A 23,869-nucleotide genomic window follows, 5' to 3' on the forward strand; every position below is an offset into this window, starting at 1 on the left:
AAAATAGATAACCTTATTTGGGTTTTGCTGGTTAACGGTTTCCATTGCAACTTAGTAATAAATCAAAAGTCCTAATGACTATGTGATGGATGCTGCACATACCAGTAAAATACAATATATTTTAATGTGTTTCCACTGTAATATCACACAATATTTGGCACACATTAACAAATAGTGTGTGACTAAAATAAGTTACATTTTTTCCAAAGTACAAGAAGTTTGATTTTGAAATTTTAAGAATCAAAAAAATGTTTTAGGAAAATTCATCAATTTTATGAATATAGTTAAGTAGCACATATTTTAAAGCTTTTAAGAAACTGAATAAAATGATAAATTTAGCTCGGTAAGTCAAATAATTTTTGAGATATGATTTTTTAAGGTTTCAAAATGTGACAAAGTCTAACAATTTTGGAAACTTTACAAATGAATAACTAAAAAATGAAAGGCCCAAAACATTTAATGTCGGATTTGTCATGAAGAGAACTGTTACTAGCTATGTACAAAAATTGTCAAAATCTAAGATGTCAAGAACCAGGGTATTGGTTAATTTTCCTGAGACTGAACCTAATATTGTATTCTAAATCACAAAGTTGACACTACATTACATCTGAAAAACCAAACAAGTATATTTAAAATGTCCTCTGCCAAATATAGTGCTCTATTTTACATTTACTACTGAGCTCAAAGAAACATATGTGACAGCTGTAATATATTGACAACAACCTCTATGAATTTTAATAGCACTGGATAATTATCTTTCAACTTTAATTAATTATAATTATATTTCTCTCAGCCAGTGTACATATTATTATTTGCTACTGTCACCACTCTACTGGTTAATATTAGTAGCCTAGTTGATGGCAAGGAGAATTAATTGGGTTACAATAATACATACTGTTATAAGCACCTATCCTGGTTCAACCACCTGCACAAAAAAAGTAAAGGATTGAAAAAAATTACAGCAAACAATGATATAAGGCCAAAGTTGCAGTTGTGAAATAAATCATTTCTACAATCAACAGCAAATATGATGCCCTTTAAGAAATGATATTTCATTTGGGTAAACTATGTAGAGAATTTAATAATTCAAAATGAAGGAACAAAATTAGAAACCCATTTACATATTTGAAATAATGTTCACCTTATATGAACACAGAAAAATCCTAAAATTCTGCATCTCCACTAAAACGGCATTAACATATAAAAGGGTGCATACTCTGAATCCCCCTGATATAAAAGAAGGTAATAAAATAGCAAAATCATATAAATATAGCAGGAAACAAATTATGACAATAAAATACAATGAAGGAAGCACAGCAGTATAGCATTTCAGAAATAAAAATAAGTTTGCTGAAATGGTACACCAACAATGGACAACAAGTAATGATACCTCAAAAAATAGAAAGGAACTATGAACATGGATACAAATATAACAAACTTCTAACAAACAGTGTAACTTTCAATATTACAATGAAAACTAGATGACGGTGGAACATTCATGGGGAAGATTGTTATAAAAGACTGATTCAAAATGGACTTGGTTTCAGGTGAGGCCTTTGTGTTTTTGTCAAATGTCAAGATGAAACAGAAGCACCTGGTGTACTTGGAGATACAAGTGAAATGTTGGTGAGAAGAAAATACATTTGGAAATACCAACCGAGTAGACTCCACCTTGTGAACTCGCTGGGGATACACAGGAAGAGCGGGCAGACTCCTCCTCTTCTACAGCAAGAGTATCGTGTTCTTCAGGATGTGTCTCAAGTGTTCTCTCCCCTGTGACCAAAATAAGAAACAAAACTATGTAAATGGAAACATTCAACTTTGTTTTATAAACCACATTAATGAAGTTTGCCTATTTCCTCTGTAAGATACCTGTATGTTACTTGGTTACTTCTAACTTCACTTCAAATACAAAAATCATGATTCAGTAAGCATAATCTCACCATTAATAATAAGTCCATCAAATACACTATAAAGAACACCATACAGGTAAAAACTGGAAGCATGTGAGTCTTCTGCAGATGGAAATAAACATTTTTAGAAGGCCATGATTTGATTCTGAATAACCATTTCAAATTAACAAAGACAAACAGAATCTTAGTTAGTCACTGTTGCACTGTGACAATGGATTTTAGAACCCAGTATCCAAAGGAAAAGTTACCAGCAGTGTTCTTTACTTACTTTTCCTCAATTTTTCCCCTCATGTCTGCACAAAACTCTATATAAAGAACTGCCATGACTTGTGGTCAAGAAATATAAATGAACTGGACTGTGATAAAAATTAAATTATGTGAATTGAAATATACAACAAAATGTGTGCACAAGTAATATAGGCATAAAAGGTGTAATTGCCTATGAGGTGGAATTCTAAAATGGAAAACACAAAACAATACCCAAAGTAAACTGCAATGTACAACCGAATAGCTGCAGTATCTCAAAGAAATATCTAAAATTTTATAGCAATAGTAGAATAACACAGTATTTTAACAACTTAAATAGAGCACAGAAAAAAGGGGATAGGAAACCATGTAACATTCATTTCCCTTTTTCACACTACACATGTTCACTGAACCCACCTTTTACACACACACACACACACACACACACACACACACACACACACGCACACACACATTATGGAGAGACCCATTTAACCTGCACCATTACCACATGTGTTTTATGTTATGTTTGGCTGTGAAGTGTGTGTATTCAGATAATGGAAAAAACATTCACCAAAGTGTTGTTTTAAGAAGAGATAAATTTAATAGCTGCATACAATTGCATGGAGATTCAATGGTAGGCTGTACTTATCTTCACCAAAAAAAAATAATTCCAGGTATCGCCGATAAACATATATATTTAAAACTCTACACCTAGGTTTTCGAACAGTTAAAGGCAGAGCCCAGTTGTCATTTCTTGGCTGGTACTTAGTACAGAAGTTTCACTAGTGTTGAGTGCAGCAAGTTATATCAGATGAGATTTCTCTTTCTTGTGTGTATTCTTGAATGTCAATGGTGGCATGAGTGTGGGGAAAGCCACTGGGAATACACACAAATTCAGATCAATTAACACTTTACAAAAACAATTCTGTGATATTTGGGAAAAGTAAATATAGAGTAAAAGATGACCACTTGTGATATGAAAAGAATACAGAAAAAATATCACATAGGTCAGTTCATATCAAATACTAATATTCTTCATGAACTCATGATTCACAATCACATTTAAAAAACTAATTACAAGAATTAACATTTACATTTGTCAAACTGTAGTTTACGTCACTTGAAGCAGAAGTTTTCACACAGAGTAAATTACAACTAAGAAATATGGCACATGGTTTAGTGTGAAATTAATAAAAATAAGTAAGCAAGATCCATAATGCAGAGAAATGATGTTTATTTGTTACAGAAATATTGCAAGGAAACATGCATGATATGGCCCAATTGCATAAAATATGAGTAAATGTACATTATACACTCAGCAGAGGATGGGCAACACCAGTGGAACACAAATAAGAAAAGACAGAAGCTCTACTTAGACAATACGACCAACTGTAAGCTTACCCTGGTTAGCTATGGGTCACATACTGAGATAGAAGTAAAGAAATTACAAAAATTTATTTCTTTTAACACTTTGTGAAAAAAACCTTGTCATTGACAGGGCTTAGAACTTCATGAAAATCCATATAAAAAAATAGAGCAATTCGGGCCACCATAAGATGATGATCAGCTGTTTGTGTTGGCACAAAATAAGAAATTTCAGTAAATTGGTGTTAATCAGAAAAACTGCTATGTCATTTCCAATAACTGTAAATTTTGTTATTTATGTTAGAGAAGGTTTTACATTTTAGTGGTTTACAATGCAATATGTATGATATGTCAGTTTTCAAAGGGAAAGTTACGCTTACCCATGTCATCGGCTATAGGATCTGAATGTGTGCCACTGTCAAGTGATGGATTCGTTGTCACAATGACAGCTCCAGATTGTGCTGCTGTCTTTGCTGAAAACATAATCCAAAATTACCTGAAATATCTGAGTCACATGAAAACTGTGTTGTAAAACAACTTCATAAGTTTCTATATTATTCTGAAGTGTCAAAAACAAAAATTGTTGACATGTCAATGGCAAATTGCAAGGATAATTTTAGATCATGACTAGCATTATTAGAAATTATGAAATTTTTTCCTTTAATGGAGGATGTAACAGACCTATTGTTTCCTTTAATTTTATGAACAGCACAGATAAGATACGCTGGGCATACAGCCTGACAACTTATTGGTAGATGGACCAAGCAAATACTTTGGTGGGTTTCAGGAGATGTGAAAAGACCAAAGCGATGATCTACTAGAAGGTGAGCACATGTGAACATGGCACTATATTATTTTGTCTACTACCTGCTTAAAATGATTATTACATGTGGACATGGCACTATATTATTTTATCTACTACCTGATTAACTGAAATGCATATGTCAGGTAGGAGTGGGAATGGGGATAGATGGGTCATTTAGCTTTAACCAAATTCAGTACTGAGTTGCTGTTTATATATGTTTGTGATCAATATTTGCATACTTTTCATTTGCTATGGTTGCCATGACTATTTTCATAAGACTTGACACCAGTTTTGTGTGTGTGTGTGTGTGTGTGTGTGTGTGTGTGTGTGTGTGTGTGTGTGTGTGTGTGTTTTCTAATTACAATAAAAACTCAATTAACCGTCACTCTTTAAACCGTCAGTTTCTGATAACCGTCAGTTTCTGATAACCGTCAGTTTCTGATAACCGTCACTGCATTACAGCATAATAATACTGTAATAACAGAATGCTCTAAGGTGCAGTGACGCGTTCGCTTTGTTTATTTACTCTGTTTTAGTGGGAAGTGAATGTACACGCCCACCATAGAATGGTACATAAAATATGACCTTCAGTTGACGTGCTAACACATCTCCCCCTTTTCTTGTCTTCGTCTCACTTGTGAGTCAACAATCACTGCTGGATCGGTTTCCAGTTGTGGCGAGAAGACTGTAATTGTTGTAGTGTATCTAGCGGGCTGTGCCGTGTTACGTGTTTTCCACTCGAATAAGCTTTATTGACTAATATTTTACACTACCATATTTAGTGCAGGTGTGTGTGATACAGTGACTTGATAAAATGTCTGAAAAACATAAACGTGTTGTTTTAGGACTTAATCAAAAACTTGAAATTATAAAGCGCTTAAGAAAGGGCGAAACTGCAACAAGTGTAGCGCTGATTTATGGTATTGGAAGAACAACAGTTAACGATATAAAACGTGATGCTGATAAAATAGAACAACATGTGTCAACAATGCAGAGCATGTATGGAGATGTGCGAACAAGAAAGACAATGAAACCTCCAAAATATGATGATTTGGACACTGCAATGCACCGATGGTTTATACAAGCAAGAAGTCAGGGCATTCCACTTTCAGGGCCTATAATAATGGCCAAGGCTGTTGAAATGAACAACAAACTTGATGGTGACTCGTCTTTTAAAGCAAGTATCGGATGACTCGACAAGTTTAAATTTCGTCATGGCATTCGCCAACCTGATATCAGTGGAGAAATACTCAGCGCAGATAGCTCTGTAATTGCTGAGTTCCGGGAACAATTTAAAGAAAAAATGGCTGAATTGAATCTTGTTAGGGAGCAAGTTTACAACTGTGATGAAACTGGGCTTCATTGGAAGGCTTTACCACAAAAGACATTAGCATCACACTCTGAAAAAGCTGCTCCAGGTTTCGAAGTACAAAAAGATCGCATCACTGCTATGGTTTGCGCAAATGCGACCGGCAATCACAGGCTACCCCTACTTGTGATTGGGAAATCAAGAAAACATTGTGCATTCAAGAATTTCAATTTGAATGCCCTCCCTGCACAATACTACGGCCAGAAGATTGCTTGAATGGAACAATCAATTTTTTCTGACTGGTTTCACAAACAATTTGTACCTCAAGTTAGAGCACATTAGGCTGAAAAAAAGTTGCCACAGAAAGCGCTATTGCTATTAGACAATGCCCCAATGCACCCTACTTGTGAAACGAAAAGTGATGACGGCAACATAACATGTCTCTTCCTTCCAGCAAACACAACTTCACTTATACAGCCCATGGATCAGAGAATCATCAAAAACATGAAACGTCATTATAGAAAAATATTTATCAAAAGTTTGCTCTCATCTGATGAATCAACATCTGTAAAACAGTTTCAGAGATCTTACAGTATTAAAGATGCCATTTTAAATTTTGCCAGTGCACGGAGTGATTTGTCAGTGTCAAATCTCAAGAACGGCTGGAATAAACTATGGCCTCAACCTAGAGGTGAAGAATCGGAGGAACCTGAGTGTGTGACAGTTGACGAGATTGTCAATTTGTGCAATAATTTACAAATCAGCACACATTTGACGTCAGAAGAAGTATCAGAGTGGTTAGAGTATGACAAAGTGGACGGGGGTTTTCAAATTTTGAGTGATGATGAAATCGTTGCCAGTGTAAGTGCCACAAAAGAAGAAGAAGGGGCTGATGAAGACGAGTGTTCAAACCATGAAGAAAAACAAACTATTAGCCATTCAGAGGCCGAAACAATGCTGTCCAAGCGTATAGAATGGTTTGAAAGTCAAGAAGAGGCTAATGCAACACAGGCACTACTGCTCCGAAAAATACGAAATATTGCCGTGGTGAAAGATCGAACATCAAAAAGGCAGAAGAAATTGACTGACTATTTCCAAGCTAGATAAACTATTTCACCTGTAAGTTTATAGTACAGTACAGTACTGTACATTACGTATTTTGCAACTTTTGTAGCTACTGTACGGATGTTTTTATTATGTAATAAATAGTTTTATTTGCTATTACAATCGTGTTTAATTTGTTTTTGCTCCAAAATATTATTATATTACTGTGAGAGTGATATGTGTCTATACATAAAATAATTGATTGAGGTTATGTTTTGGAGGAATGCAGTGTTTCTGTTATCCGTCTATTCGCTCAACCTTCATGACCACGGTCCCGAAGATTATGGTTAATCGAGCTTCCACTGTACTCTTAGTTTCTTGTTTCCATTTGTAATTGTTCCGGTTATTTGAAAGAGACTTTTAATCTTATGGATAAGTTTCTATCGTTACGAAGAGAGACATCAATTATTTCTGACTCTATTATTATTTCACTGTATAATTGCATTCAATCATTCATATTCTCTTGAGCCTCTATACTCATCAACCATTTGATGCCTACTGCTAGATAAAATCATCCTCTAGGCTTTTACATAGTTTACAGTCTTCAGCCTTATGCACACCAAGTTGCAAATGCATCTTCCATTAGACTGCCACATCATTCTTTTTGTACCTCCTGTAATCTAGTAAAGTATTCTTTGGCCCACCTAGCAACTAGTTGTCATTATTACAAATTCATGACAATAATAGTTACGTCTTCCACTACAGACTACCCTGATACATTTGTTTCTATTTTAGTTTTTATTAGCAATTCCCAACATGCATCTAACTATAGCTCTCTGAGAAATCGAGTATTTAATGGTTTTCATGGTGGAAGTCAATACCACCCACCACAAACCATAAATGGAAGTAAACATTGATTGTAACATTTCTTTTTCACACAGATTGAAAGCTTAGTTCGGAAAACTATTTAATTTAGCAAAAGGGCTTAAGAACATTTTTTAACCCTCTGTTTGTTTTATTTGTTGTCCAATCAACTGTTGTATTCCACTGACCAAGATATAAAAATGCATCAACAGCTTCTATGACTTCATTGATATTTTGTCTAAGTTGATTTTTAGTATTGGATGGGATAGAAGCAAAGAAAGATTGTTGGGGACTTCACTGGATGAGATTAGAAAACCTTAGAACTTAAAGGTGGAAGACAGGGTAAAATACAGGACACAGATTACTACTAAAACATCGCGCACAAGTTAAAAGAGTGACAAGCTAAGTGCATTGTGTGTAACAGAGGTGGAATGGGGGATGGCAAAAAATAGACAAGTCAGAAAATGAAAGATGTAGAAAACTAAAATGGAGTGAAGAAAGGAATAGTTACTGTGAATAAATGCTCAAACAGAATGAATTAATGTAAAGTAAGACCAGGTGGATGGTGAAAAACAAGGACATGTTGCAGTGTTAGTTCCCACCTGAGGAGTTCTGAGAAACTGCTGTCTGGGGCAAGAATCCAGATGGTGCTTGTGATTAAACAGGCACCAAGGTCATGACAGTCATGTTGTACAGCATGCTCTGTAACAGGATATTGTGTGCTGCCTGTATTCATTCTCTGCCCCTGCTCATTCACCCTGACTGATAACTGGGTGATAGTCATGCCGTCGTAAAATGCTGAAAAGTATTTACATAACAGCTGGTATATGAAATGCGTTGTTTCACAGGTGACTCACTCTTTGACGATAAATATTTTGCCAGTTACGGGGCTGGAATAGGTGGTGGTAGGAGGGTGCATAGAGCAAGTCTTGCAGCAGGGATGGTCACAGGGGTGGGAGGCATAGGGTAGGGAGATGGGTGCAGAAAAAGCATAGGGTCATAGCCTTGTCGAAGTAGCTGATTGATACATTCAAGAGCAGGGTAATACAGGGTGACAAGTGGTGTGCTCTACAGTTGTATTTTTGGAGGGATCAGCAGTACCAGAATTGGTTGTGATAGCCCAGGAAATCCACTTTTGAAGTAGGCTGTTGGGATGATTACGTCTAGTGAAGGCTGAAGTGAGAGTGGAGGTGGTTTATTGCTGTAAAGAGGCTGCATCTAAACAAATACGTTTCCCTCAAATGCCAAGGCTATATGAGAGGGAACGTTTGACATGGAAAGGACAAAAACTGTCAAAATGTAAGTACTGTTGTTTGTCAGTAGGTTTGTGTAGATGGAAGTGTGTAGCTGGCCTTTGGTGAGGATGAGATCAATATCAAGCACAGTGGCATAGGATTTGGAATAGGACCACGTGAAATTTAACTGGGAGAACCTATTTAGAGACTGAAGGAATTTTAACATATCAGCCTCAACATGAGGCCACACGGCAAAGATATTATCAATGTATCTAAAACAAACCAGGGGCTGAAGGCTTATCATCCCACGAAATGGCATCAATGATGACAAGCAAGGCATGTTTTGAGAGTGGGATGGGCATGGATTTCAGACTATACAGGAAATGGTTGGTATCTTTAATATAGGAGGGAAGTCTTTGCAGGCATTGATCAACTGCTTTGAAGCCAGCAACTATAGGATGGCCAGGATGATTGGAGTTGTGGATCTTAGCACTAAGGTAAAAGGTGGGGGGTGCATGGTTTGGGTGGGGTAAGAAGTTCTATGGTTTGAGGTGTAAGAGGCCTGAAGATTTTAGGAGGGACTGCAGGTCTGTTCAAATCACAGGAATGGGATATTGATGGCAGATGCTGTAAGTAGAGGTGTCAGACAGCTAGTGTAGGCCTTCACTAATATACTTCTGTCAGTTAAGTAACACAGTGGTATACCCTTTGTCTGCTGGGAGGATAACAATGGAGTCACCAGCTTTTAGGGAATGTAGAGCCTGGAGTTCTGTATAGGACAGGTTAAGGTCATGTTGTAGTGACCTGTGGAAAGTTGGGAAGCAATACTGGATGTGAGGAATTCTTGGAAGGCTTGTACAGGATGATTCTGAGGCAGAGGTGGTGGATCAAGTTGGGATCATAGTCGGAACTCTTCAAGGTTTGCTGTCGGAAAGGTTTTGGGACTGGGTTGCAAAGTGATGTTTCCAGTTGACATTACATGTACGTCCTTCATCAAAGCAGCATGGTTAAATGCAGGTTTAGGGCTGAAAGTTGAGACCCTCGGATAATACAGATAATTCATGGGGGATAGTGTTTTGGATGAGAGGTTGAGAACACAGTACTGTTGTGACTGGTTCTTATGATTATGGGTTATTACAGGTCTGGTAGGCAATGGTGAAGGCTGTGGGATGTTAAGAAGGTTGGCCATGCTCAGTCTGTAGAAGAGGAGTGGTGGCTGATGGTGTGGCTGTTTGGGAGTTGCAGAGGCCAGGAAGGGAAACACCACTATCGATGTAGTTTAAGATGAGGTGGAATAGGTTTTTGAGGTGAAGTCTGACATGTTGTTGCAGTCTGAAGTGGGCTCAGTGGATGATACCATTCAAAGGAAACATAACTGCAGGGGTTGGGTTGGGTTGTTTGGGGAAGTAGACCGGACAGCGAGGTCATCGGTCTCATCGGATTTGGGAATGACAGGGAAGGAAGTCGGCTGTGCCCTTTGAAAGGAACCATCCCGGCATTTGCCTGGAGCATTTTAGGGAAATCACGGAAAACCTAAATCAGGATGGTCAGATGCAGGATTGAACCGTCGTCCTCCTGAATCCGAGTCCAGTGTCTAACCACTGCGCCATGTCACTCGGTCAAACATAACTGCAGGATTTTGTAGAAGGAGAGAGGTCTTGTGGAATGGAAACTGACAGATGAGGCATGTAGATCACAGATTAGTTGGGTAAGTGCAAGATATTGCTGTTTTGAATCTGTAGAGTAGGATTACATCCAGAAACAGGGATTTACAATGTTAGGCCTTTGGAAGTAACTCCAAGGAACATCAGGTACCAAGAAACAGAATGTGGGACCTTTATTTTGATTGTGCAAATGCATGTTTTCAAAAAGAACAGATGTAATATGTGATGGGATTCATCATGGCAAGAGAGGATGATTTGGGGTGTTAGAATTGGTGGGAGTGGCAAGAACAATGGGCAGAGGGTGGAAAAAGATAGAAAAATAGAAGAGAAACAGGGGGAAAAATCAGAAAAATTCACATGAAAATCATGAGAACAGACAATGGTTAACAAGAGACAACGAGTTTGTGAGAAGTTCTCACCACAAGAGTGGTCTATATGATCTGAAAAGATGATTGCCCCAAAAAAAAAAAAAAAAAAAAACACACACACACACACACACACACACACACACACACACACACACCACGATAGGCAAAGTCATGAAAACGGACAAAATTTAAAAACTGGCCAATGAAAAGAGAAAGTCACAGGAGATGAACAAAAATGTGAAAGAATTACATATAAATGGGGTAAGTGGAAGGTAGGAAAGAAAATAGCTGTCAAATCTGATAATAAATCAGCGAGAGACGATTGGGAGAATATCCTGGAGTGTAGTGAACTGTAAGCAAATTATAAATAATGGTGGAATTCTTACATGCAAATTTGCAAATAATATTGGGCCCATTTACATGCACATAAACTGGTACCAGAAAAGTTGTAGTGGCAAAGTATTGATTAATCAGGGTAGTACAGATAAATAAATGATCAGAATAATAGCACAAAAGGTAGAAAACAGACCATAGTTTCAACAAGATAGGCAACAACAAAGACAGACAAGAGGGTTATGTAAGATGGAATGATGGCCATTTTGGCTAATACAACAACAAAAATAAACAGTTATTGATAAAGTAATATAAATAGATAGATAAAAAATCTACACACCCAGCAACAGCAGGGGAACACACACACGCGCGCGCGCGCGCACACACACACACACACACACACACACACACACACACACAAAATGGTTTAACTTTTAAAAGCTTTCAGAGCCAGTGGCTCCTTCTTCTGGCAGAAGAGTGGAAGGGGAAGGAAGAGGGGTGAAGGAAAATGACTGGAGAGGCTTAGAGAAAGGGGTACAGTTCAGAAAAGTCACCCAGAACCCCATGTCAGGAGAGACATACTGGACGGGATGAGAAGGAAATACTGATTGTTGGGGACTGCACCGGATGAAATTTGAAAACCTGAGAGCTTAAAAGTGGAAGGCAGGGTAATATGCAAACATTGTGCATAAGTTAATACGAGTGAAATGCTAAGTGAATACATTGCATTTTTTTTCTTCAACAGTTCTTTATTGAACATAATTAGAATTACACACATGGAAGAATGGTGTTTTCTCTACACACACTATTTTTCCATGTGATCTCCATCCTGTTCTATGGCCTTCCTTCAGTGCAAAACAAGGGCACGTATGCCCTGTTGGTAGCAATCCTTATCCTGGTGGTGGAGCCAGTGCTTCACTATGTTAATCACCTCCTCATCAACCTCAAAATGCCTTCCACAAATGGCATCCTTTAATGGTCCAAACAAGTAGAAGTCTGAGGCAGCTAGATCAGAACTGTAGGGTGGATGGGGTAACATTGTAAAATGCTGTTTTGTGATGTGCTCAACAGTCCTCAGTTTTGTGTGGGGATGAGTTTTATCATGTTGCAGCAAAACGTCTCCTGGGTTTCTGTGGCACTGAAGTCACCAGAAGTGCATGTTGAGTTTTGTTAATGTGTTGACATATGATTCTGCAGTAATGATACCGCCTCTTGGCATCACATCAATGAGAATCACACCTTCACAGTCCCAGAACATGATGATCATGACCTTACAGGTGGAAGCAGTTGCTTTGAATTTTTTCTCCTGTGGGGAGTGGGAATGGCACCATTCCATCGACTGTCATTTTGTTTTGGGCTCAAAATGGTGAACCCAGGTTTCATCACCTGTCAAAATCCAGGACAAGAAGGCCCCCCCTCCCCTCAGCTTCAAAACGTTAAAACAAATCAAAACAAATGTTTTTTCTGTGTGACTTATGATCCACCATTAGACACCATGGGACCAATCATGACCACACTTTTGAATATCCAAGAGTGAAAATAATTGCATCCATACTGCCTTTGCTGATTGACAGATGCAGCGCCACCTGCCATGTCATAAAGCATCTGTCCTCACAAATGACATCATCAGCTCATTGCAACATGTCAGGTGTGACAGCTCTAGATGGATTCCCCATCATTGCAAATCATGGAGCTCCACACAACTGCCTTCTGGTGACCTCACCCTCTGTGCCCAGTGACTAACTGTGCTTCTGTCAACAGAAGATGCTCCACAGACTTTGCACAAGTGATTGTGTATATTGCCCACAGTTTGTTCCTCTGCAGTGAGAAGTTTAATGATGGCATATTGCTTGTAATGTACATCACTTACAGATGCCATTTTTAAACTGTCCTGCAGCTACGCTATCTGTGAGAACGGATGGAAACTTATCGTGCTCCCTCAAGAGACTTCAGATAATACATACATAACATTTCACATTCGTAGCATTGCTTTTGACCGGGAAAACAAATGTGATGCATTACTTCCTGGGCAAACAATGTATTCAAGTCAGAAAGTGAAAGATGTAGAAAAGCTAAAATAGACTGAAGGGAGGAGTAGTTGCTGTGAATAAATGCTGACGTGGAAGAAATTAACATTAATTAAGGACAGGTGAGTGGTGAGAACCAAGGACATGTTGTAGTGCTAGTTCTCACATGAGGAGTTCTGAGAAAATGCTGTCTCGGGGGAAGAATCCAGATGGCACGTGTGGTGAAACCGGCACTGAGGTTATGACTGTCATGTTGAAAAGCATGGTCTGCAACAGGATATGTGGTAGTTATGACAACGTAAAGGGCCAAATGGTGTTTACATAACAGCTGGTATATGACATGTTGTTTCACAGGTGGCTCTCCCTTTGATGGTGTATGTTTTGCCAGTTACAAGGCTGGAATAAGTGATGGTAGAAGGGTGCATAGAGCAAGCCTTGCAGCAGGGGTGGTCAGAGGGGTAGGAGCCATAGGGTAGGGAGATGGGTGCAGGAGGAACATAGGGTCTGACAAGGATATTGTGGAGATTGGGAGGGCGACGAAAAGCTATTCTAGGTGTGGTCGGCAAAATCAGAGACAGAATGGATCTCATTTCATGGCATGATTTTAGGAAGTCATAGCCTTCTCGAAGTAGCTGAATGATACATTCAAGACCAGGATAATACTGGGTGACAGGTAGTGTGCTCTGAAGTTGTTTCTTGGAGGGATCAGCAGTGCCATGGTTGGATCTGATGGCCCAGGAAATCTGCTTCTGAACTAGACTGTTGGGATAATTATGTCCAGTGAAGGCTGAAGTGAGAGTGGTGGTGGTTTACTGCTGTAAAGAGTCTGCATAGTAACAAATACTTTGCCTCTAATACCAAGGCTGTATGGGAAGGAATGTTTGACATGGAAAGAATGGCAACTGTCAAAATGTAAGTACTGTTGTTTGTCAGTAGGTCTGACGTGGATGGAAGTGAGTAGAGGGCCTTCGGTGAGGATGAAATCAACATCAATATTTTAACACGTCATCCTCACCATGAGTCCATACAGCAAAGATATCATCAATGTATCTAAAACAAACCAGGGGCTGAAGGTTTATGGATCCCATGAAGCCCCCTCCAAGCGACCCATGAAAAGGTTGACATAGGAAGGAGCCATCCTCATACCTATGGCTGTACCCCTCACCTGCTTGTATGTCTGCCCCTCAAAGGTAAAGTAAGTATAAGGCTGATTAATGTGAGCACGAAGGATGTCATAGGCTTGGAATCAGGTGTGTGTTGACTGAGGAAACGTTCAATAGCAGACAGACCATGCACTTGGAGAATGTTGGTATAAAAGGAGATGGCATCAATGGTGACAAGCAAGTTGTGTGGTGGGAGAGGGACAAGCATGGATTTCAGGTGATATAGGAAATGGTTGGTATCTTTAATACAGGAGGGAAGTCTTTGTACTATGGATTGCAGGTGTTGATCAACTAAGGCAGACATACGTTCAGTGGCTGCTTTCAAGCCAACAACTAAAGGATAGCCAGGATAACTGGGTTTGTGGATCTTAAGACAAAGGTAAAAGGCGCAGCTGCATGGTTTGGGCGGGGAAGAGGTTCTATGGATTGAGGTGTAAGTCCTTGTAAGGGGCACGGAGATTTTAGGAAGGACTGCAGGTCTTTCAAATCACAAGGATGGGATCATTTTGGCTGATGCTGTAAATAGAGGCGTGAGACAGCTGGCGTAGACCTTCGCTAACATACTCCTTTCAGCCAAGTACCACAGTGGTAGTTCCTTTGTCTGCTGGGAAGATAACAGTGGAGTCATCAGCTTTTATGGAACATAGAGCCTGGAGTTCTCCAGAGGACAGGTTAGGGTCATTTTGTAGGAAACTGAGGAAAGGTTTTGAAGCAATGCTGGATGTGAAAACTTCTTGCAAGGCTTGGAAGGAATGATTCTGAGGTAGAGTTGGTGGATCAAGTTGGGATTGTGGTCAGAACAGTTAAAGGCAGGGTTCAATGTCAGTTTGCCATTGGAAATGTTTTGGGATTGGGCTGCAAAGTGATATTTCCAGTTGACATTACGTGTACAGGAAAGTAGGTCCTTCACCTTGTTGGATTCAAAACACCCACCGAATGTATATCTGCCTTAGTTGATCAACACCTGCAACCCCCGCAGTACAAAGACTTCCCTCCTATATTAAAGATACCAGCCATTACTTATATCATCTTAAATCTGTGGCTGTCCCACTTCCACCACACACCTTGTTTGACACCATTGATGGCATCTGCCTCTATACCATATCCCCCACATACCTGGTTTGTCAATGTCCACCTGATTCCAAGCCTATGACATCCTTCTTGCTCACCTTAATCAACTTTATATTTACCAACCATTACTTTGCCTTTGAGGGACAGACATACAAGCAGACCAGGGGTACGGCCATGGGAACCAAGACGGCTCCTTCCTATGCCAACCTTTTCATCAGTTGCTTGGAGGGGGCTTTCCTGAAATCCATAAGCCTTCAGTCCCTGGTTTGGTTTAGATACATTGATGACATCTTTGCTGTAAGGACTCATGGTGAGGCTGGGCTGTTAAAATTCCTTGAATCTCTAAATAGGTTCTACCAATTAAATTTCACATGGTCCTATTCCAAATCCTATACCACTTTCCTTGATGTTGATCTCATCCTCACCAAAGGCCAGCTACACACTCCCGTCTACATAAAACCTACTGACAAACAAACAGTACTTAAATTTTGACAGTTGCCATTCTTTCCATGTCAAACATAACTTCCCATACAGCCTTGGTATTAGAGGCAAAGTATTTGTTCCAATGCAGACTCTTTACAGCAGTAAACCACCACCACTCTCCCTTCAGCCTTCACTGGACATAATTATCCCAACAGCCCAATTAAAAATCAGATTTCCTGGACCATCACATCCAGTCCTGGTACTGCTGACCCTTCCAAAAAACAACTTCAGATAACACCACTTGTCACCCAGTATTATCCTGGTCTTGAATGTATCATTCAACTACTTCAGGGTGTATACGTGGATGAGGAAAAAAATTCCTGGATCTTTCCTGGAATTCCCGGTTAAAAGTACACTTCCTCCAGGGTGAAAACACACTTTTTCTGTGTTAAGTGAGAGTATATTTTTCCTCGGAACTGTAAAATTTATCAATCATTTGAATGGTTATTGTTTGATACACCTGCGTACAATTTCCCAGCACTTTAGAAGAAGAAACTCAGAGAACAAAACACGTTTTGGGAAGATGTCTGACATGCAGCAACATGTATACTGTATATCTTCGTATTTTAAAAGTAAATTCGAATTCCACCAAACACCGCATGTTATTTTCCAAAGCATTGAAATAGAGACTGCGATGCGCTTTTGTAAGCCAGTGATAGCTCACGTCATGTGATCTCACCAGCCGACGACAGTGTATATTAAAAGTAACGTGAACACACAAATAGGAAAAGTTAATGGTTTTAATTAATATACGAAGTGTTGCTACAAAAAAAAGGAAAGCTTTCACATATAATGTTGCCTGTTTATGCGTGTTACACTTTAAGATACACCACACAAATGTGCCCCTAAAATTATTAAGAACGACATAAAAATGTCAGATCTTCTGGGCTCGAAATTATTCTAAATCATCATACTCAAAGAGTTGATTTTTAAATGAGAGTCAAAAGCTCTGTGATTTAAGAAATTCATCCTGCATTCTAGCACGTAGTTCATCTTGCATAAAAGGAAATTTCCTTTGACAGTAACGCTTTTCAAACCACCATTCACAATATTCTCCCATGACCAGTTAGAAATAGGTTCGTTTCAGAGGTTGTCAGAGAGTGCCAGATAACAAGCGTCACCGCGCTTGCGCAGCTACAATGACGCAGGAAGCCTGTACATTTGTACATGTAAAAGATTAAAAGATCTTACATGATGTCATAAAAGAAACAAGACATTAGAGGACACTCCAAGAGCACGAGAATTTCGAAAACCATACTAAAATGCATAATTTGGCTTGAAGTGCTCATTTGTATGTCCAGATTCAGATGTAATTTTTCTTGGAGTACCGGTACTGTATTATCTCAAGTTTGGTTCTTTATTATGGCATAATGCCATATGTGTTATAACATGAAAACATGCACCTGAAATGCAGCGAACAGTTGAAACTTGCCAATAGTGTCGAATTAAACACTCCATTTTAAATGAATTGGCAATAAATTGGCTGGTTCAATGGAAAAGATTAATAGAAGCCCAATTTCTTTAGCAAATCAACAAAAATAACTTCATTGTTCTGTAGAGTGATTAATGCTTGACTATCAGAAAGGAGAAATAAAATAAAATCTGAAACTAACAACATATTTTAGCTTTCCGTAATTGTGTAAATGTATTTTAATTCACTTGATAGCTCCCGGTCACAGAAATCCATTTTCTTTTCATTTGACGTGCGAGCAATAAAAGAAAAAGAAAAAGCAAAACCACTATCGTAAACACGGGTCTCTTGAGACAACCCGCCTCCCCATTACAACTTAAGACTGCTCTGTAGATTTGCCCCAGATCTACGATTATTCTGAACCAGGGCAATACTAGAGAGTGGCGTCCCTCCTCCCTCAAGCATTTCAGGTAGGACGCCAAAAATGTAAAAAATCAACTTTTCAAAAATATGTCCATTTTGTAGCGCACATCTTTCTGAAGAGTCTGATACATAAAACATATGTGTTAGAGGAAATGTAAGACATATTATTTGGTCTTAAATGTGCCAAAGTGCAATGCCACACCTCTTCACACACCATTCTTCTATCGCACGTCACTGTATTTCACTCTGTGGAACTCAAACATGTAACACTTTATAATGGGTGCCATCAACCTAAATTCAGGACAATGGAAATTAAAATGTCCGGTGATGCCTCTCCTCCTGCTCCCAGTTGGCTGGTTTGACAACCTGCCCCAGTTGGAAAAAAAAATAAAAGAAACTGACAATAAATACTGGATGGGATTATTTGTAACCGGGAGAACAGGAACTCTTCAGAAAATTTGCACTCTTTATTGCCTGTTAGCTAATAACTTGATGTTTTGTGTGAAATAAAATTAAATATAGGAGACATAAAACCAGTAAAGACAACAGACAAGCAAGACAGTACACATTTCTTCAGTCCTGAAGTCCTTACATTGCTTTTCTCACTAACCTTAGTACAGCTTTACATGGCGTGTTTTCCTTTTGGGAAAGAATCTATTGGCTCATCAAAGTTTGTCAAATGTGTTGCTACATGAAAATATCAAATGTCACTGTCTAATACTGAAAAAGCTATTTATACAAATAGTACCCAATACTGGTGTGGTTTCTCGATCTGATTACATGTATTTTGTCACTGTCTGCTAGATAACATGAAATAGGTCTGCCTAATATTGCAGCAATTGTAACACTCACTGAATAAACAACACTGTTTTGACACAAATGGTCATTTTTATAACACGACAAAATATAATCATGAAGTACCAATATCAAATGCCTATTAGGCCTACTGCAAGCAAAAAGTTTCATGTCAGGAAATAGTTTTACATTTCATTCATACGCTCTAGCTTCTGAAGCGTGATATCGATAGTAGGAAATGTTTATATAAATTTGGAATTGTAATATTCTTCCATAATTTGTGTGATGTCCCCGTTTCTTCTCCTTCCTCATTCTAACAAACAATCTTGCCATCACTATTTCTCTAACTATTCCTGCCAGGGTTAAAACTTATTCTCTGGTTAACATAACTAGCCCTGCCACAATCACTGTTTTAGTTATTCCGCATTTATTCTCCGGTTAGGCATTATTACGTGTTCGTACAACGCGTTTCCCATGCTACTCCCAGAATTGAACTTTAGCGGCTGCTAACCGGGGACTGAACTACTGTCCCTTCCCAGTGTAATGTTCTGGTAACAGGGATGCATTTCAAAGTCATATGAATAATCGATAGACCGACATGCACTGGATGCTGGGCACTTTGTGAAACAAGGTCTTCCCCCCCCCCCCCCCCCCCCCTCCATCAGAAATTGCCGCCCGGGGCAGATACCCAGTTTGCCTTCCACCCCCTATATCCAGGCCTGTTGTGCATGTGTGAATCTGACAGCTCAGGCGCGCCAGTTTTTTTTTTTTTTTTTTTTTTTAAATGAGTAGCATCTGGCTGCTTGCTGCTGTTGCTTATACAGCTAACTGCCACCCTTCTGTAGCCAGATGCGGGAGTAAGGTACTACTCACACGTGACTCAACTGCGCATGTGCATGAGCTTGCTCACAACTACTCGAACGAATCTAATGTAAGCAGTTGTGACTTCACGTTCATTGGAGACAATCTGCTGTTATGAAGCATTACATAGTCTTCATAAAGCCAACAGCACATTTTGCTGTTGGCAGACACTTGTGTGAGCACTGTGTTTTGTTGCTGTATATGGCGCATTTCTTTGGCATCTTAGTTTTATTTTCGTTTCTCTCTCTCTCTCTCTCTCTCTTTCATAGTTTATTGCTGCAGTATTATTCTGCAGTAGCAAGATATAGTAACATCTTTTATTAGAGTATTGGTTCTTACCAGTCAATGTTACAAAAATTTAACTGAAAACTAAAACAATGAAAAATCCCCGGAATTCTAAAAAATTCCCGGGTTTTTCCCAGATCTCCCAGTTGTCCCGGGTTGTATACACCCTGTACTTTGACAAGGCCACAACATCCTAAAACAATGCCCTGAAATGAGACCCATTCTGTCTGAGCTTTTGCCAACCACACATAGAATGGCTTTTTGTCGCCCTCCCAATCTCTGCAATTCCCTTTTCAGACCCTACACTCTTCTGCACCCATCTCCCTACCATATGGCTCCTACACCTGTGACCATGCCCTATGCACCCTCCTACCACCACAGATTCCTGTTCCGTAACTGGCAAAATATGTACTATCAAAGGGAGAGCCAACTGTGAAACAACACATCATATACCAGCTGTTATTTAAACACTGTACGGCATGACTATCACCCAGTTATCAGTCAGAATGAAAGGGCACAGGCAGAGGGGGTATACAGGCAACACACAACAATCTGTTGCAGAGCATGCTGTGCAGCATGACAATCATGACCTCAATGCCTGTTTCACCACAAACGCCATCTGGATTCTTCCCCCAGACAGCAGTTTCTCAGAACTGCAACATTTCCTTAGTTCTCTCCACCCACATGGCCTTAATTTATGTTAATTCCTTCCACTGCAGCATTATTCACAGTAACTACTCCTTTCTTCACTCTTAGTTTCCTATGTCTTTCATTTTCTGATTCGTCTATTTTTTGCCATTCCCATCCCACCTCTGTTACATACAACACACTTAGCTTTCAACTCTTACTTACTCATGCATGATGTGTTAGTAGTAAACTCTGTCTTGCAGATTACTCTGTCTTCCACCTCTAAGCTCTGAGATTTTCACATCTCATCCAGCACAGTCCCCAAGAATCAGTGTTTCCTTCTCATTCCGTCCACTAAGTCTCCGCTGATCCGGGGTTCCAGGCGACATTTCTAAACTGTACCCCTTTCCCTAAACCTCTTCAGTCCTCTTCCTTCACCCCTCTTCCTTCTCTTTAAATTCTTCTGCCAGAAGAAGGAGCCACTGGCTCCAAAAGCTTGTATATGTTAAATCCTTTTGTGTGTGTGTGTGTGTGTGTGTGTGTGTGTGTGTGTCTTTTCCCCAGCCACCGCTTGATGAGTAGATTTTTTGCCTATCCATTTATATTATTAGTGACATTCGAGTAAGGGGTGAGAAGAAGAGGAAGTGGGAGAATACAAGGTCTACATGTCAGGACAAACATGTGGTTCCTGAAGAGGGGCAGCAGCCTTTTCAGTAGTTGCAAGGGCAACAGTCTGGATGATTGACTGATCTGGCCTTGTAACACTAACCAAAATGGCCTTGCTGTGCTGGTACTGCGAACGGCTGAAAGCAAGGGGAAACTACGGCCGTAATTTTTCCCCAGGGCATGCAGCTTTACTGTATGATTAAATGATGATGGCATCCTCTTGGGTAAAATATTCCGGAGGTAAAATAGTCCCCCATTCGGATCTCCGGGCGGGGACTACTCAGGAGGACGTCGTTATCAGGAGAAAGAAAACTGGCGTTCTACGGATCGGAGCGTGGAATGTCAGATCCCTTAATCGAGCAGGTAGGTTAGAAAATTTAAAAAGGGAAATGGATAGGTTAAAGTTAGATATAGTGGGAATTAGTGAAGTTCGGTGGCAGGAGGAACAAGACTTCTGGTCAGGTGACTACAGGGTTATAAACACAAAGTCAAATAGGGGTAATGCAGGAGTAGGTTTAATAATGAACAGGAAAATAGGAATGCGGGTAAGCTACTACAAACAGCATAGTGAACGCATTATTGTGGCCAAGATAGATACGAAGCCCACACCTACTACAGTAGTACAAGTTTATATGCCAACTAGCTCTGCAGATGACGAAGAAATTGAAGAAATGTATGATGAAATAAAAGAAATTATTCAGATAGTGAAGGGAGACGAAAATTTAATAGTCATGGGTGACTGGAATTCGAGTGTAGGAAAAGGGAGAGAAGGAAACGTAGTAGGTGAATATGGATTGGGGCTAAGAAATGAAAGAGGAAGCCGCCTGGTAGAATTTTGCACAGAGCACAACTTAATCATAGCTAACACTTGGTTTAAGAATCATGATAGAAGGTTGTATACATGGAAGTACCCTGGAGATACTAAAAGGTATCAGATAGATTATATAATGGTAAGACAGAGATTTAGGAACCAGGTTTTAAATTGTAAGACATTTCCAGGGGCAGATGTGGACTCTGACCACAATCTATTGGTTATGACATGTAGATTAAAACTGAAGAAACTCCAAAAAGGTGGGAATTTAAGGAGATGGGACCTGGATAAACTGAAAGAACCAGAGGTTGTACAGAGTTTCAGGGAGAGCATAAGGGAACAATTGACAGGAATGGGGCAAAGAAATACAGTAGAAGAAGAATGGGTAGCTTTGAGGGATGAAGTAGTGAAGGCAGCAGAGGATCAAGTAGGTAAAAAGACGAGGGCTAGTAGAAATCCTTGGGTAACAGAAGATATGTTGAATTTAATTGATGAAAAGAGAAAATACAAAAATGCAGTAAGTGAAGCAGGCAACAAGAAATACAAACGTCTCAAAAATGAGATCGACAGGAAGTGCAAAATGGCTAAGCAGGGACGGCTAGTGGACAAATGTAAGGATGTAGAGGCTTATCTCACTAGGGGTAAGATAGATACTGCCTACAGGAAAATTAAAGAGACCTTTGGAGATAAGAGAACCACTTGTATGAATATCAAGAGCTCAGATGGCAACCCAGTTCTAAGCAAAGAAGGGAAAGCAGAAAGGTGGAAGGAGTATATAGAGGGTCTATACAAGGGCGATGTACTTGAGGACAATATTATGGAAATGGAAGAGGATGTAGATGAAGATGAAATGGGAGATACGATACTGCGTGAAGAGTTTGACAGAGCACTGAAAGACCTGAGCCGAAACAAGGCCCCCGAAGTAGACAACATTCCATTGGAACTACTGACGGCCTTGGGAGAGCCAGTCCTGACAAAACTCTACCATCTGGTGAGCAAGATGTATGAAACAGGCGAAATACCCTCAGACTTCAAGAAGAATATAGTAATTCCAATCCCAAAGAAAGCAGGTGTTGACAGATGTGAAAATTACCGGACAATCAGTTTAATAAGCCACAGCTGCAAAATACTAACTCGTATCCTTTACAGACAAATGGAAAAACTAGTAGAAGCCGACCTCGGGGAAGATCAGTTTGGATTGCGTAGAAATACTGCAACACGTGAGGCAATACTGACCTTACGACTTATCTTAGAAGAAAGATTAAGGAAAGGCAAATCTACGTTTCTAGCATTTGTAGATTTAGAGAAAGCTTTTGACGATGTTGACTGGAATACTCTCTTTCAAATTCTAAAGGTGGCAGGGGTAAAATACAGGGAGCGAAAGGCTATTTACAATTTGTACAGAAACCAGATGGCAGTTATAAGAGTCGAGGGACATGAAAGGGAGGCAGTTGTTGGGAAGGGAGTAAGACAGGGTTGTAGCCTCTCCCCGATGTTATTCAATCTGTATATTGAGCAAGCAGTAAAGGAAACAAAAGAAAAATTCGGAGTAGGTATTAAAATCCATGGAGAAGAAATAAAAACTTCGCCGATGACATTGTAATTCTGTCAGAGACAGCAAAGGACTTGGAAGAGCAGTTGAATGGAATGGATAGTGTCTTGAAAGGAGGATATAAGATGAACATCAACAAAAGCAAAACGAGGATAATGGAATGTAGTCGAATTAAGTCGGGTGATGCTGAGGGAATTAGATTAGGAAATGACACACTTAAAGTAGTAAAGGAGTTTTGCTATTTGGGGAGCAAAATAACTGATGATGGTTGAAGTAGAGAGGATATAAAATGTAGACTGGCAATGGCAAGGAAAGCGTTTCTGAAGAAGAGAAATTTGTTAACATCAAGTATAGATTTAAGTGTCAGGAAGTCATTTCTGAAAGTATTTGTATGGAGTGTAGCCATGTATGGAAGTGAAACATGGACGGTAAACAGTTCGGACAAGAAGATGTGGTGCTACAGAAGAATGCTGAAGATTAGATGGGTAGATCACATAACTAATGAGGAAGTACTGAATAGGATTGGGGAGAAGAGAAGTTTGTGG

General features: G+C 39.4%; 1 protein-coding gene across 1 annotated transcript in view; it reads right to left on the minus strand.

Annotated features, from left to right (window-relative positions):
• Nucleotides 1-23,869, minus strand: part of LOC126100186 (small G protein signaling modulator 1-like) — a 292,492-nt gene that overhangs the window by 55,140 nt on the left and 213,483 nt on the right. The window contains exons 20-21 of the mRNA XM_049910745.1: nucleotides 3,908-4,000; nucleotides 1,658-1,773 (exon numbers count right to left, since the gene is read on the minus strand). Of these exons, the coding sequence (XP_049766702.1) occupies nucleotides 1,658-1,773; nucleotides 3,908-4,000 (209 nt within the window). The remainder of the gene's footprint in view (nucleotides 1-1,657; nucleotides 1,774-3,907; nucleotides 4,001-23,869) is intronic.

This window comes from Schistocerca cancellata, chromosome 9 (genome assembly GCF_023864275.1).
Source record: "Schistocerca cancellata isolate TAMUIC-IGC-003103 chromosome 9, iqSchCanc2.1, whole genome shotgun sequence".
In the NCBI taxonomy this organism is placed as follows: Eukaryota; Metazoa; Arthropoda; class Insecta; order Orthoptera; family Acrididae; genus Schistocerca; species Schistocerca cancellata.